Source organism: Chelonoidis abingdonii, chromosome 22 (assembly GCF_003597395.2).
Source record: "Chelonoidis abingdonii isolate Lonesome George chromosome 22, CheloAbing_2.0, whole genome shotgun sequence".
Taxonomy (NCBI): Eukaryota; Metazoa; Chordata; order Testudines; family Testudinidae; genus Chelonoidis; species Chelonoidis abingdonii.
In genome coordinates this window covers 24,399,969-24,412,970 of record NC_133790.1, presented here as the reverse complement: position 1 = coordinate 24,412,970, position 13,002 = coordinate 24,399,969, and the positions used below count along the sequence as shown (strand labels likewise).

The window sequence follows — 13,002 nt, the reverse complement described above, 5'->3', positions numbered from 1 at the left end:
TTTTTGTTTTGTTGTTTTTTTTTTTTGTTTTATATTGCACCAACCTCTATTGACATGAGAGGCAAACTTTGGAGCGTACATGAGGTCTTCTTCAAGTCTGGGAAACTTACAGCCGGAGACAGTTCCCAGACATGAAGAAGAGCTCTGTGTAAGCTCAAGCTTCTCTCTCTCTCTCTCTCTCTCTTTCCAACCGAAGTTGGTCCAGTAAGAGATCGCCTCACCCGCCCTGTGTCTAATGTTCTAGAACAGTTTTTTGCAACAGAACTGTCAGTTGGCTACAGTCAGCCATCTTCAGGGCTTCAGGCAATGTAACAAATAGATTTTGTTTGTTTGGTATGACTCTTTGAATATTGTAGCTGTAGGTGACTTTCTTGTAAAGTTATGAGTTTGTTGTGGTCAAGTGAGAGGGAGACCACTGGTGTGTTTGGTTTCTAACTTTGCTTGTCAAAAGTGTCTTGGTTACATGTACCTTTAATTCTGAATACCCCAGTTAAATTATCTGCTGACAGATGAACAGATCATGGAGGATCTGAGGACACTGAATAAGGTAAGTAATAGCTTGTTCCAGAAAAACTTAGTTCTCAGCATTGAAAAGAAGGAGGTTATCTCCATATCTGGGTAATCAGTTGCTCCTCTTCATAATGCTGGGAAATTGTCACTTACATAGATATCCCATCCAAAGTAGGCTTTATAGTCTGTACTCCACTGCCTAACATACCCAGGCCTATCAAGATGGTAGTTCCTCTCCCCCCCCATCCCATTCCAACAGGTTAGAATTAACTTTCATGAAATGGTATATATTTGATGTACTATTTGCTTGAAAAACAGTATATCCAATTCTAATAAAGTGGAGGAATCAGAAGCTTTTTTCCTTCATCTGGATTTACAGACACTGATACAAACTCTTGTCAGATCTTAAAACAGAGGTCATGTATTTCTGTCTTTCTCTGTAATGCATCTCAGCTTTGTTTCATGTCATAGGATGCTGGCTGGGTGAGGTGGGAAGGCTGTATATAAAAGGTTTGTCTTTTCCAGCTGTTTTGCCAGAGCTCCATCAGAGTCCCCATATGGGCTTATTAAAACTATGCAAGATGATGGAGTGAGTTTTCACTTCTCTCATCAATGAGGCCTATTTTAGAACAGTTTACTCCAAGCCTGATCAGAACACTCTGACTATGAGGGGAGGGTGTGAGATGGAGTTTGGTTTTGGTTTGTTTATTTTGGTGAATTACTTGAAGTTAGAGGAGAACTTCATTTTCCAGATTTTTGTCTCATGATACTGATGTTCCATGTCAAGCCTTGTTTACTGTTTGATTTGATGTTCTGGACTCTAGTTATTAGTTATAACTTTACTGACAATTTTACATTCCTATTCTTTTTTAATCTTGCTTTTCATTTGTCACAATTCCTTTTTCAGACTAATGCTTTTATGATACCAGAAGTTGCATTTCAAATGTCTAAAATGGCTTTATTCCTCTCTTTTTCTGGTAGCTTAAATCACCCAAGAGACCAGGTAAGTGCACAATGATATTAACGTTGGGTACAAATCATGTTCTTTCAAGCATACACTAATCTTGTTGGAGCCTTGTAGCAGTCTTTAAATTGGAACTTCTTTTAGTCTCTGTGTTTAGTCATCCAGTGAGAATTACTGGCAGTTCTAGTGCTTCAAAACTGCCATTTTACCCTTTTTTATAAAACGAACAGTATGAATAGTGAAATATGATGCTGCAGGTGTCTGTTTAAATGTAGGATTCAAGAATCAACCAAAATGCTTTTGTAAGAAGTTTTTCATCTTCACTACGCAATGCATTGAAATGGCTCACCTATTTTTCTCAGGTGGGTGGGACCAGTTGTGCTACACAACTCACCAGAGGGGTCTGGATATTTCTCTGGTGTTTGTAGCTGGCTTTCCTTCAGTTTTTTTGGGCTTAGTTACATAACAAGAGTCACTTAGAAGCTAATACAAGGGCAGTCTGTCTGTCTGCTTGTAACACTATCACTTTTTCAAATTCTTTGAGAGAAGCCTAGCAAGCCATTTTGGGTGAAGAGACAAGCACAGAGGTGAAATGACTTGCCCAAACAGAAGGCATTTATGTCAAAGCAGAAGTAAATTAGAGTTCCTCTGTTCGTACGACACCTCCTTTAGTCAGTGAAATTGCATTAAAGCCTCTGAAGCGAAGACTTACGTCTATAGTCAGTTTTTTTTCCTGTTGCATGTATATATGCTGATGTGAACATGCTAGTCTATATATACAACTTATTTCTGTTCCAGCATCTCCTTCATCTCCAGAACACCTACCAGCCACACTTGCAGAGTCTCCGGCACAGCGGTTTGAGGCTCGGATTGAAGATGGCAAACTCTACTATGATAAAAGATGGTAGGTTTAGAGGGAATATGTGGTGGCGGCTGCTGCTGTTAGTCTGAGCTCTATAGAGACAAAACAATGCAAAGAGAACTTCCTTTGGAAAAAGCATTTTAGAGGTAAAATGTGTTTAAGCAGGAGCTAGCTGCTTACTGCGTGTGGTGCTCTGAATTAGAAGTGGCTATAGCTTTTTACTGCAGGAATGTTGACAGAACTCTGAGAAAGTTTGCTTCCGTCTCTGACTTTAGTGAAAGGGAATTTATAGCTATGTAAGCTGGTATCATTGGGGCCCTATTTTGTGCTAGAACACTGAGGAAGTGTATTTATTAAAAGTAATGTTAGTAAAGGTAGTCAGGATTAAATGCAGGATTATGTGCAGACAATTACAAATCCATTAAGCTATTACCCAAATGTACTGCTGCTGATGCAGCAGCTCTTTACGATATTGGACGTTCTTAATTCAGCTTTATGGTTCATTAGAATGTTTTGCCACAAGGTGGCAGAATGTAGTAAAATATTATGAACCAGCAGAGTAGAATGAAAAATGTTTCTAATAACTGAAACCAAATAACCTTTAAAGATCAAACCCCCACACAAGAACCCACTTCAGAAATGATGACCAGATTTATCTCTGTAATTTTTATGGGTATATAACTACTGAAGCCTCATGATACATCAGCGAAGATGTTCATTTTGTACAGAGAACTTCTCTTTTTAAGCTTAATCCTATGAAATATGCAAGAGTGAGCAATCAAGGACGCAGTCTAGTCCTTTAAAAATAGCAAGCAATTTACATGACTTTGACTGAGCTGTGTGTTGTAGATTAGTTTGGTGTAATGATAGCTCAGAAAACCAAGGGAAGTTGCTGTAACCTTCTCACTGAATGGGTGGCATGTGGAATGAGTTCTACTCAACATGAGCACCTAGAAGGTAGGTCATTTTCTCATCAGATTTATGACCTGTTCTTCGTTAGCTATTAAGTAGAAGGCTATAACTAAAACTTCATAACCTAGCACAGCAGCAATTTCACTGAGTTTGTTAGAGCAATTTTCCTGTTACCAACCCTCTGGTAGTCAAATTTCACTAAAGGTTTGGGGTGTGTGTATAATGACAGTTTAGCAATAGAAAGGAGCTTGAACGTGTGTGTGGCTTAAACTGGGATTCAACAGATTGAGTCTTTTCACAAGTGTATTGCTTTTTTTGTTTAAAACTACTATTCTTCCCTGCACTTTCTGAAACCAGGATAAACTCTAGTGATTAAACTCCACTCCCTAGAATTTCAAGCACACAAGCCTTTTACAGATGTGTCTGTGTCCTCCCTCTTAGAAACAACAGGCTGCTCTTGCATCTTAGTCAAGCGAAATTCCCATCAAATTCAAACTAAGGAATACATAGTTGGACCCCAGATGAGCTTCACAAAAGCATGCAAGGACTCTCTAAATCATATGTGGTTAGGAAAAATGGCATTATAGCATAAATATTTTTCTCACCGCATTCCATTGTCATGGGGGTTCATTGTCAAGGATTGTAGTCATTGCCTATTCCTGGGCCCTGTACTGCTTTGTTACATTTTTGCTAGAATAATTCCACTCACAGTTTGATAGTAATAATGCCTCTGCAAAGTAGCTGATATATTTTAAAATAACAAAGTAGCTCATGGTAGGAGGGTAAATTTTTGAAATGTATATTAAACCTAAAGCTGCTAGCATGCACTAAAAAAATGAACTCTGACAGCTCAGGAGTGACTATATTCTTTTATTCCTTCTGATAGGAGACATAAAGGACAATTCTCTCAAAATAGTTAATGTTTAAGGCTAGAAATGGACTCCCTGAGGTTTTTGTAGCTACATTTGGCAAACTCTTTCACAAAATGGAGACTTAATAATGGGAATCCCAGCTGGATATGGAATTAGTCTATTTTTTTTCCTCAGCCATTCTGCCCCAATGCCTAAAACACTTGCCTGCAGCAAAACCACTTTTTTCTTCTCTAATTTTAACTTTAGATGTGCACAGTATAATTGAGAATTTCGTAGCAGGGAATGGGAGAGGCTTCCATTATTGGCCTCCAGTCTGAAGTACAGTGTGCATCTGAGGCTTTGGTTTGTGTTCCATTTGTCCATTATTCAGAGTCCCTTTGTCTTATTGAAAAACTTCCTCACAAGAACAAGCTGAGACACTTCAGAGTTTGAGTTAAATATTACCTACAGAGGCTGGCTGAAACTTCATCTTCTGCTATGTGCTAGCCTTTATGGCAGTTTATTTTACATAATAGAAAGTAAGAGTTCACCCATTAGAGCTATTTTCTTTCTCTCCTAGAAGCCAGCTTAAAAAATTCCCAGGTAAATTCAGTCCTAGTCCACAGTGACAGTCTTCATCAGCAAACAGGCAGCGGTAGTGCCTGGTTCCCCTTGCCACCTTGCTCCTCTCCATTAATTCTGCTGTCTGCCTAGCTTAAGGTTTTCTATAGTACCCGTCGTTATGGGTCTGTGCCAGAGGCTGTTGCTCACTATTGATGAAAAGGTAGGTCATTCTCCAGTCCCACTGCAATTGGCACCCTTATTACCAAGATAACAATGGTGTTTTGGAATATGGAAGTGTGTACATTAATTATACTAAGACCCCAACTCACTTCATATAGACAATGAAGAGCTGTCAGATTGTAACTTCTAGTTACTACAGCCTCATAGTGAGGGCTATTCATGCCCTAGCACTGTTTTCAAGCAGGCAGTGGGGTCTGGGCTGTAATAACTTGAGAATGCTTCCAGTTTACAAGATAACTGTGCTGAATAAACGCAGTTCATTGGCCAAGTCTCATGGTTACTGGTAAGTTACCAGGGAACCAGATGAAGTCCTGCCCTGAAAATGGAGATCGAGGTCTGAGATGTTTAACATTTTAAAAACAATTTCCCTGTCTTTTTTGTTAACCCAACGTCTTCTGGTTTTAGTTGTTATATACGCTTTGGCATTTTTCTCATCTGAAGGGCATAAAGCTGAGACTATAATCTTCATTGCTGGCAAACAGCCTGAAAGTGCAAGTATGGGAGCCAATCAGAACAGATTATAGAACTAATTGTTGGAGACTTTCATATTTTATGGTATGGCTATTATGGAAATAACAGATTATGCAAATTATCATACTCTAATGGCTATCAGCCAGTCAGCATGCCGCAAGTTGCATACTGAACAGTTGCTGGGGAAGTAACTGCAATGATTCTGCAGCTCAGACACCTGATCTAAATGTCAGGCATGTCGTCATAGGGGCAGAGGTGGGAATGTAACTATACTTCAGTAACTGTAAGGCATCTCTGTACTCCTGGCTAAAATTGTTCACTTAATTATACTGAAGTAGATTATATGTAGGTGATTCTTGCTTATGGGATAATAAAGAGACCGAGCATACTTTAACTACAGCATTAACAAGGCGAATCCTTAAGTGTGTTACATGCAGAAAGCTAACATTAAGGCTATGAAATCAAGCACTTGAAAGCACTGCATTATCCTTTGGCATATGCCTTGGACAAAATAAGATAAGACCCTATTTTATTTCATGTTATATAAGCAAAGAAACTTGTACAAGCTGGATACAGCAATGTCATGTGGCATCCTGTGGCTTCCTATTTATAATACAAACATTGTCTCTAATTGACAACTTTGGGTGGCATGAGAGATCAAATATTAGACTTTAATAAATGTAATTTTCTTCCAGACTTTCTAAAACAGTCCACTTTTTCCCAAGAGTTTAGTCCTCTTGAAGTGTCTCTTGTCTGCTCAGTGCCTATAGGGCAAGTGAGTGTGTTTCATGGCAGTGACTGGCAGACTGTGTGGGAAGAAGGAACTTGCAAACTGTTATCTTTGTTAGGTTATCCAAGTGGTGTGTGGTTGTGTGTTTTTTAAATCAATGCACTAACTAAAAAAAATAAAATCCATACCAACCTCCATCACGTGCTTTACTATCCAAACATAACACCCAAACGCTCATCACCTCCACGATAATCACCCATTATGCACATACTTAGTTCTGCAAAATCACACTTCCACAACCTTAATTCCAGCCTCTAGCAAGATTAAGCCATTCTATCAAAACATAATTTAATGTCCCTAGTTTCTTTAGTATCAGCAGGAATCTGAAGTCTGTTTTGATTTTTGAGGAATTACGTGTACTGAGATGTCTGTATCATGACAGTTGGAGGAGAAGCCATGTGAATGAGGGTTGGCTTGGATTAATATTGATGTTGACTGACTTTTTATTAACTGCATTGATAAGGCTGCTCAAATGTACTTCCTAACTCCAAGTTAAAGCTGTTTGTGTAGCCATTTCCCTGTATCTCTTCTAGCATCAATTTTAAATGTAATTAGAGTATCAAGTTTCCAGGACAGTAGCTCTGACAGCTCTTATGACACCCAATGTAGGGGGCTACCTTCCTTAGTTCCTTTGCATGTTCTTGAGTGGGGAAGGTGAAAATTAAGGGAAGATCTTGAAATAAGGGATATTATGAAATGGGGAGGGGAGAGGCCTTTACCCATGTTTAACATGAAATTATATCCACTTGCAGCATGGACAGAACTCCCTGTTCTAGTGTCTTCTACCTTCTTCCTCCCCCTGTTCCTTTCATATCCATCCCTATCAACTGCAGATCCCCTTCTAAACCTCTGGACCTAAGCATCTTTTGCATCCCTGGTTCTCCTGGCCCTGTTTGACCCCTTTCATATGGCCGTACCTTCTAGGCCACTGCAGCCTTCTGCTTGCCACTAGATCTAATCTCTCCCTGCCAGTTTGCTACACCAGTTTTATACCTCCTGCTTTTTATTTCATGTGTAATGTTTTTCACAAAAAAACATTTAAGTGATGGGGGTAGGGGATTGACCATGGAACCAAGTGCTATCCTGAACATACAGGCAATGAATCTGAGGGCGTGGCGTGTTAGCAGTCATCAATGAACCAGTCTGTAGGACCTAGTGAGGTGGTTTAGCACATAGCTTCACTAGCAAGTCTCAGGAGCTCCAGCTATGTTGAAAGTCACACTTGTTGCTTACCCAAGGTAGTGGGGGCAAGAAGATGGAGAGGTCAAAGCAATTCCTAATGTTGGCCAGGGTGGAGTTGCACTGAGTCTCCTTCAGATCAACCTCGGGTTGTGGTGCAGCAGGGGCGAAGGATTCGAGTTCTGGGCTGCGTACTATACTTATAGCACAGAGGACTAACTGGGTGTGAGATGCTGCCAGAGAAACGAGCTGGGTCTTGATTACAAAACTGGCAGTGAAACACTGATGCTTCAGCACTTCCCTGCCTGTGCAAGGTACCAGTTGTGTTAGTGGAGAAGCACTGTCTTTTGGGTTTCATTGGGTGTAAATGCAAGCAGTTGCAACACAATGTTCAGAACATTAATTTTTTTTAAATTGCATATCTGATAGATTTTTCTAGAATTCTCTACAACCCAGCTGTTTGTTAGTCTGTATGCTTTAGATCATTTTAGATGAATTTTGTTTTAATACTCTGTAGCTATTGAAAGATGGAAGCAAATCAGTTGCAGGGGGAAAAAAGGACTCTGCCCTAAGAGTAAATATTGTCAACTTTTGGTATTACCCATTTTTATGTAAGTAAGGAATTCTATTAAAAACTTTATGGGGAGTTGTCAGTAATTATATATTTGAGTGGGAGGGGGAATCTGCAGTTTGCAGCTTAGTGTGTTTGTAATGTTTGGGTGCAGGTGATGGGGAGAGAAATGGGTTTAAATCCTTAGCTATGTAATGATGTGAATATGCTGAGAAAAGCGGGAATCCTCATGCATATAGAATCTGTGTGTTTCATAAATCAAGCTACTCATGGCTTTCTAAATCTTCACATGCAGTAGATGGGATCTCCTGGGCAGCTAACAGATTCATGCGTTGCTTTTTGCAGGTACCACAAGAGCCAGGCTATTTATCTGGAGTCAAAAGAGAACACTAAGATCAGCTGTGTGATCAGCTCTGTAGGAGCCAACGAGGTAATGGGCTTCTTTAAGTTTTGGTCCAAATGAGACGACAAGTGTCGGTGCAGACAAGCAAATGAGTATCTGTCAATTGGGCTTAAACTCATAATCACAATACAAATTGCTTGGAGTAGCAGCCTCTTCCTTTGCGGAAAGATGTGGTATTTCAGAAGCTAAATCTGAGGTGCAGCTGAATTACTGTTTGAATCATAATCATGCTGCCAGTGATGCTTGCTCAGCAGTGTTAGTGGGTTTTAATATTTGTAACTCTAATAGTTTGGGATGATCTCTTATTGACACTCATATCCTTAAACAAATCTCTTTTTACATATAGTTCTTCTGTGTTGCTCATAGATGACTTTTGGTGCACAGTCAACCTGTTAAAATTGGATTATGATATACTCTAGTCTTCTGATTTTTTTTTTTTTTCCCCCCAGCAGAAAAGTTTGACTGAGGGTTTGAGGTAAGCCTACTAGTGAGTAAAGAAGTTGAGTTCCCCTTTTGGCTCCAGAGCCAAGTCTGTCTTAAGCTCCTAGGTGGAATGAATACTAATGGTCTTGGATCAGTCTTGATGGCTGAGAATCCACAGTACAGAATCACTGCACATAATTGCCTCTCCTCAGCAGAGATAACCAAAGGATTGACCTGGTGGGAAACTTCAATATCTTTACTATGTAGATATGGTGGTCCCTCTCTGCCCAAGCTACTCAGTTGGCAGGGCATCAGGAAGGATATTTGCATTGTATTTCCCTGGCTGTGGATTGAAAATTTCCATTACTTCTAGTCTTTAAACTTTCCAGAAACAAATGTTTACTCTCATTTGACATAAAACATTGGGGACCCAGAAGAGGATGAATTAAAGGCTCATCACTAAGTTTAGGTGTAGATAGGGTATTTCAACCTTACTGCTAACCTCATTATATATGTTACAGGACCTCTAGGTTGCCCATTAAATTAAATCAAGATCTGAAGTCTCTCTTAAAAGAAAACAGCTGGCACAATCTCCTGGAAGTTCCCTTGCTGAAAAGCATTTATCTCTGGGATACATCTGACAGTCAGTGACTGAAATTGGCATTTTGGAGCTTGCCTTGTACAGACACCTCATGGTATTAGCAAAATATGGGTGAAGTTTGAGACTACACACTACCAATAAGAAAGCAGGCTAGTAATTTCTCAAAAGCTAGTCAGTTTTTGCAGCAACAGGACGAACGCTGATGGTAAACCGGACACTGGTTCCTCATACAGCAGCTGTCTGTACAGCAGCATGGTGACTGCCAGCTGGTGGGTAGTTGCCAGTTTGAAATTACTGGCTTAAGATACAATTAAGGACCAAAGTTGAGCAGTTTCTTAAGTGTTCTCCTGGTTTTATCAAGGTAATTGAGTTTAAAATTACTGGCGGTTAATAACTATACCTACTTTCCTGTTCACATGTCCTACTCTTTGGCTGCTATAGATACAAAGTTTCTGATGTGTTTGAATAAGTTTGGCTTCCGGTTCCATGGGACATAGTAAATTCCTTCACCTCTGGCTCAAAAAAAATGGCTGTCTTTAGCAGGAGTGAGTTGAGATTGTTGATGATTAATGCCTCCCACAAACTAATGAACTGAAAGGAGGAGTTGGGCAGCGCGTGTTTGGGGATTAAGTCAAGTGTTCACAAGTCACTTAAGTACCAGAAAAGGGCAAGTCATTTGGCTAATGCTACTTGAATTGCTGAAAGAGTTGGGATGAGGTTAGTGGGGGCTAAGAGACATGTGCATCTAGGATTGATCTGAATTAAGACCTAAAACAAACTTGGTATTTAAGCAATAGAATTGTGCAGAGAAAAACTGGCAAACAATGTGAAAACTAACTTTTCAAGAAAATGGATAATGGAGCTAGAAATGCTTAAATTCAGTGGCTCTGTGAACCAAAAAAGTACCTCTGATATGGATATTAAAGGGAAAATATTTTATCAATAAAATTAATGCTCTTCTATAACAATGAGCCATAGTCGTCAAGCAATCATTAGGCTCTATGGTTGATTATTTAAATGAACCTGTAGCAAAATGCCAACAGATGTATTATAACACACACAGAAATGGCTAATTTGATTAAGGTTATTACAATTAACATTAAGGGTCTTAATGTTGTAAATGATGAAAGGCTTTAGCTGAAATTAAAGAATCTCTTGCAAAAGGATAATGCAGACTTGCATTTTCTTAAAGTGGAATAAGAGCATTCTTTCAGAGGCAGCTGGCTTCGGCACTGGATTAGAAGAAAGAGGGAAATTGGTTGTGTTTTTTCTCCCCCCACCCCCACCCCCTTTTGGCATTTCAACTGAAAACAACGGAAAGGCAAGGAAGGTACTTCTGAAAGGAACAGTAATGGGGAAAATGCGTGTGCTAGGGTCTATATATACTCTTAATGAGCAGATAGAATTCTCTAAGGGCTTAGAGAAGGTGAACTTATAAATGTTTTACTCTGGAATTGAAACTTGCTAAGTGTGATAACATTTCTGTGAAAAGCTGAATTTTTGGAAGTAAATTCCCCAGTTATAAAGTTAAAACCCTTAAATGTTGAATATTCAAGGACATGTTGGAGACAATCTTCCAGTGAAAGGAATAATTAAAAGCAAGAAATGCAGAATATAATATAGTAAATAACTACTTTGTGTCTGGAAGTCAATGGTTAAAGATATACCTATACCTGAAAGCCAGCACTAAAATGTAAATTGGTCAAGACTAAACTTAAAACCTTTTGTAGTGGAAAATATTGTACTCTATTCATAATTGCAGCAATGTTTAATTTTTATCAAGTTTTCATTCTTATTTAAAACACAGTTTAAAAAAATGAAGTTAAAATGAGGAGGACATTTGCACATATTCCGTTTTAAAGGCATCTGATCTGGGTTCCAGAATCCTTGACAATGACTTTGATTTTAAAAACTTTATTTTCCAAATGGCTATTTCTGCAGATGCAATTTCTTGTCCTTTTAAATAGATTATATATCTGCCATAGTAAGAATTTTCAGTGTAGGTGTTTAAAAAGCAAGCACTTATCTCCAAATACAACTTATAATTTAATAGTGTGAGAAGTGCTTCACTGAACAAAATCAGGGCAAGCTTTTCATTTGACTTAATAGTTACTTGTCTGAGCAAATCCCAGGACAAGTAACTTTATGATCTGTGGATCTAGGGAGACTTTTATTCTTGATTAGCTAAAAACAAATGCAAGCTTTCTCTTATGAGCTGTTGCAGTAGAGAATTTCAGCTGCTTGATACTTAGGAGGAGCAGTTACTTATTCTGATACTAGAGGGTTGGAAGCAGAGAGAGGGATAAAGCTGGTGATTGGATACATTAGACCAGGGTTGCTTTTAAAAAGCCATGTTTTATATTCTTCCTAAGAAAGCGGGGAGAGCTACAGAAAGCAACTTTTATGGCAAACATTAAGGATCCCTGAAAGATTTTTCTCCAATATTTCTAATCATGGCGGGTCTCTGTCTGCTCTTTCTCTCTCATGCAGATCTGGGTGAGGAAGACCAGTGACAGCACAAAAATGAGGATTTATCTCGGACAGCTACAGCGAGGGGTTTTTGTGATCCGTCGGCGATCAGCTGCATGACTGTCTGACTCTTCCTTGATTTTTCTTTTTTTTTAAAAAAGAACCCTCTTACAGGGAATAGCAGTCTATCCACCCAGCCATAGCAACAGAGATGCTGTTATGACCTCCTGAGAGACTGTTTGTGGCTGGCCACATCATCCCCATAGTCCTTAAGTCTCTAGTGACACTCAAGCACAGCCCTGGAGCGCTGGACTTCTGGACTTTGCTATAAAGCTTCTCTGAGCTTTTTTTCATATTTCTGGAGACTATATTTAAGAAGACTCTACATCATATTTTCTCATCTTTATATCTTTGTACCGTGAAGCGTGTGTGTACATGGACAACAACATAAGTTAAGTTTTTGGAATTGAGGGGGAGTCCAGCTATTTTCCTTGTTGAAAGCTGGCTCTGCTTTTTCTGCAAAGCTTAGGCTGCTGAGCAGGAGGAGACTAATACAACTAGCTTTGTCTGTAACGACATTACATCGGTTCTTTTGGATGACCTGTTGAAAGATTTGCCCATGCAATGAGGATTTTTTAGGAAAGTGTGAAAAGTGTTCTGGAAACCTGTAACATGCTGATGTTCCAGTTGATTTTAACCTGGTTAAACACAGTCATACTTGGTGAATCCAAAGCTTCCTTTCTCTTCACATTAAAAACCCTTCAGATGAACAAATAGTGTGTGTCTCTACTGCTACACTGCATTTCCATACATAGATGAGTATAAACCAAAGGATTAACCGGATTCTGCATGAGGCAGTGACATTGTGAACAGAACAGTATAATCATGGATAATTTTACCTTTCAGTGGTGTACATAAGTTCCTTGAAATTGACTCAGCTAGCTAATGGGCCATACTGGAACAGTTGATGGGTAACTTATGATATAGATCTTTGTTGTCAAGGGCCTGATACAAAATGAAAAGCTGCATTGCTATGCCTTGACAGTGTGTATGAAGCTGTGGTAATCTAGCCTCCCAGTCCCAGACCTGAACTTTAGCGTCCACAATCTGGTCCTGTCCCAAACCTGGACTTTTGCGTCCAAAAGTCTGGGGGCTTACCTGAAACTCCCCCAAGCTCACTACCAGCTTGGGT

The 13,002-nt window shown here is 39.3% G+C and overlaps 1 protein-coding gene across 2 annotated transcripts in view; it reads left to right on the top strand.

Moving 5' to 3' along the window:
• SUDS3 (SIN3A corepressor complex component SDS3) overlaps nt 1-11,961 on the top strand; it is a 27,382-nt gene extending 15,421 nt beyond the window's left edge. The window contains exons 8-13 of one of the 2 annotated variants that reach the window (XR_004376458.2): nt 486-547; nt 1,492-1,513; nt 2,273-2,378; nt 8,260-8,344; nt 8,684-8,792; nt 11,832-11,961. Coding sequence is in view for 1 of the 2 variants with exons in the window: in XM_032799990.2 (XP_032655881.1) it covers nt 486-547; nt 1,492-1,513; nt 2,273-2,378; nt 8,260-8,344; nt 11,832-11,930 (374 nt within the window). In the remaining variant the exon portion in view is untranslated. The remainder of the gene's footprint in view (nt 1-485; nt 548-1,491; nt 1,514-2,272; nt 2,379-8,259; nt 8,345-8,683; nt 8,793-11,831) is intronic. The other variant, XM_032799990.2, reaches the window with a different exon arrangement.
• The last annotated feature ends 1,041 nt before the right edge of the window (nt 11,962-13,002 follow it).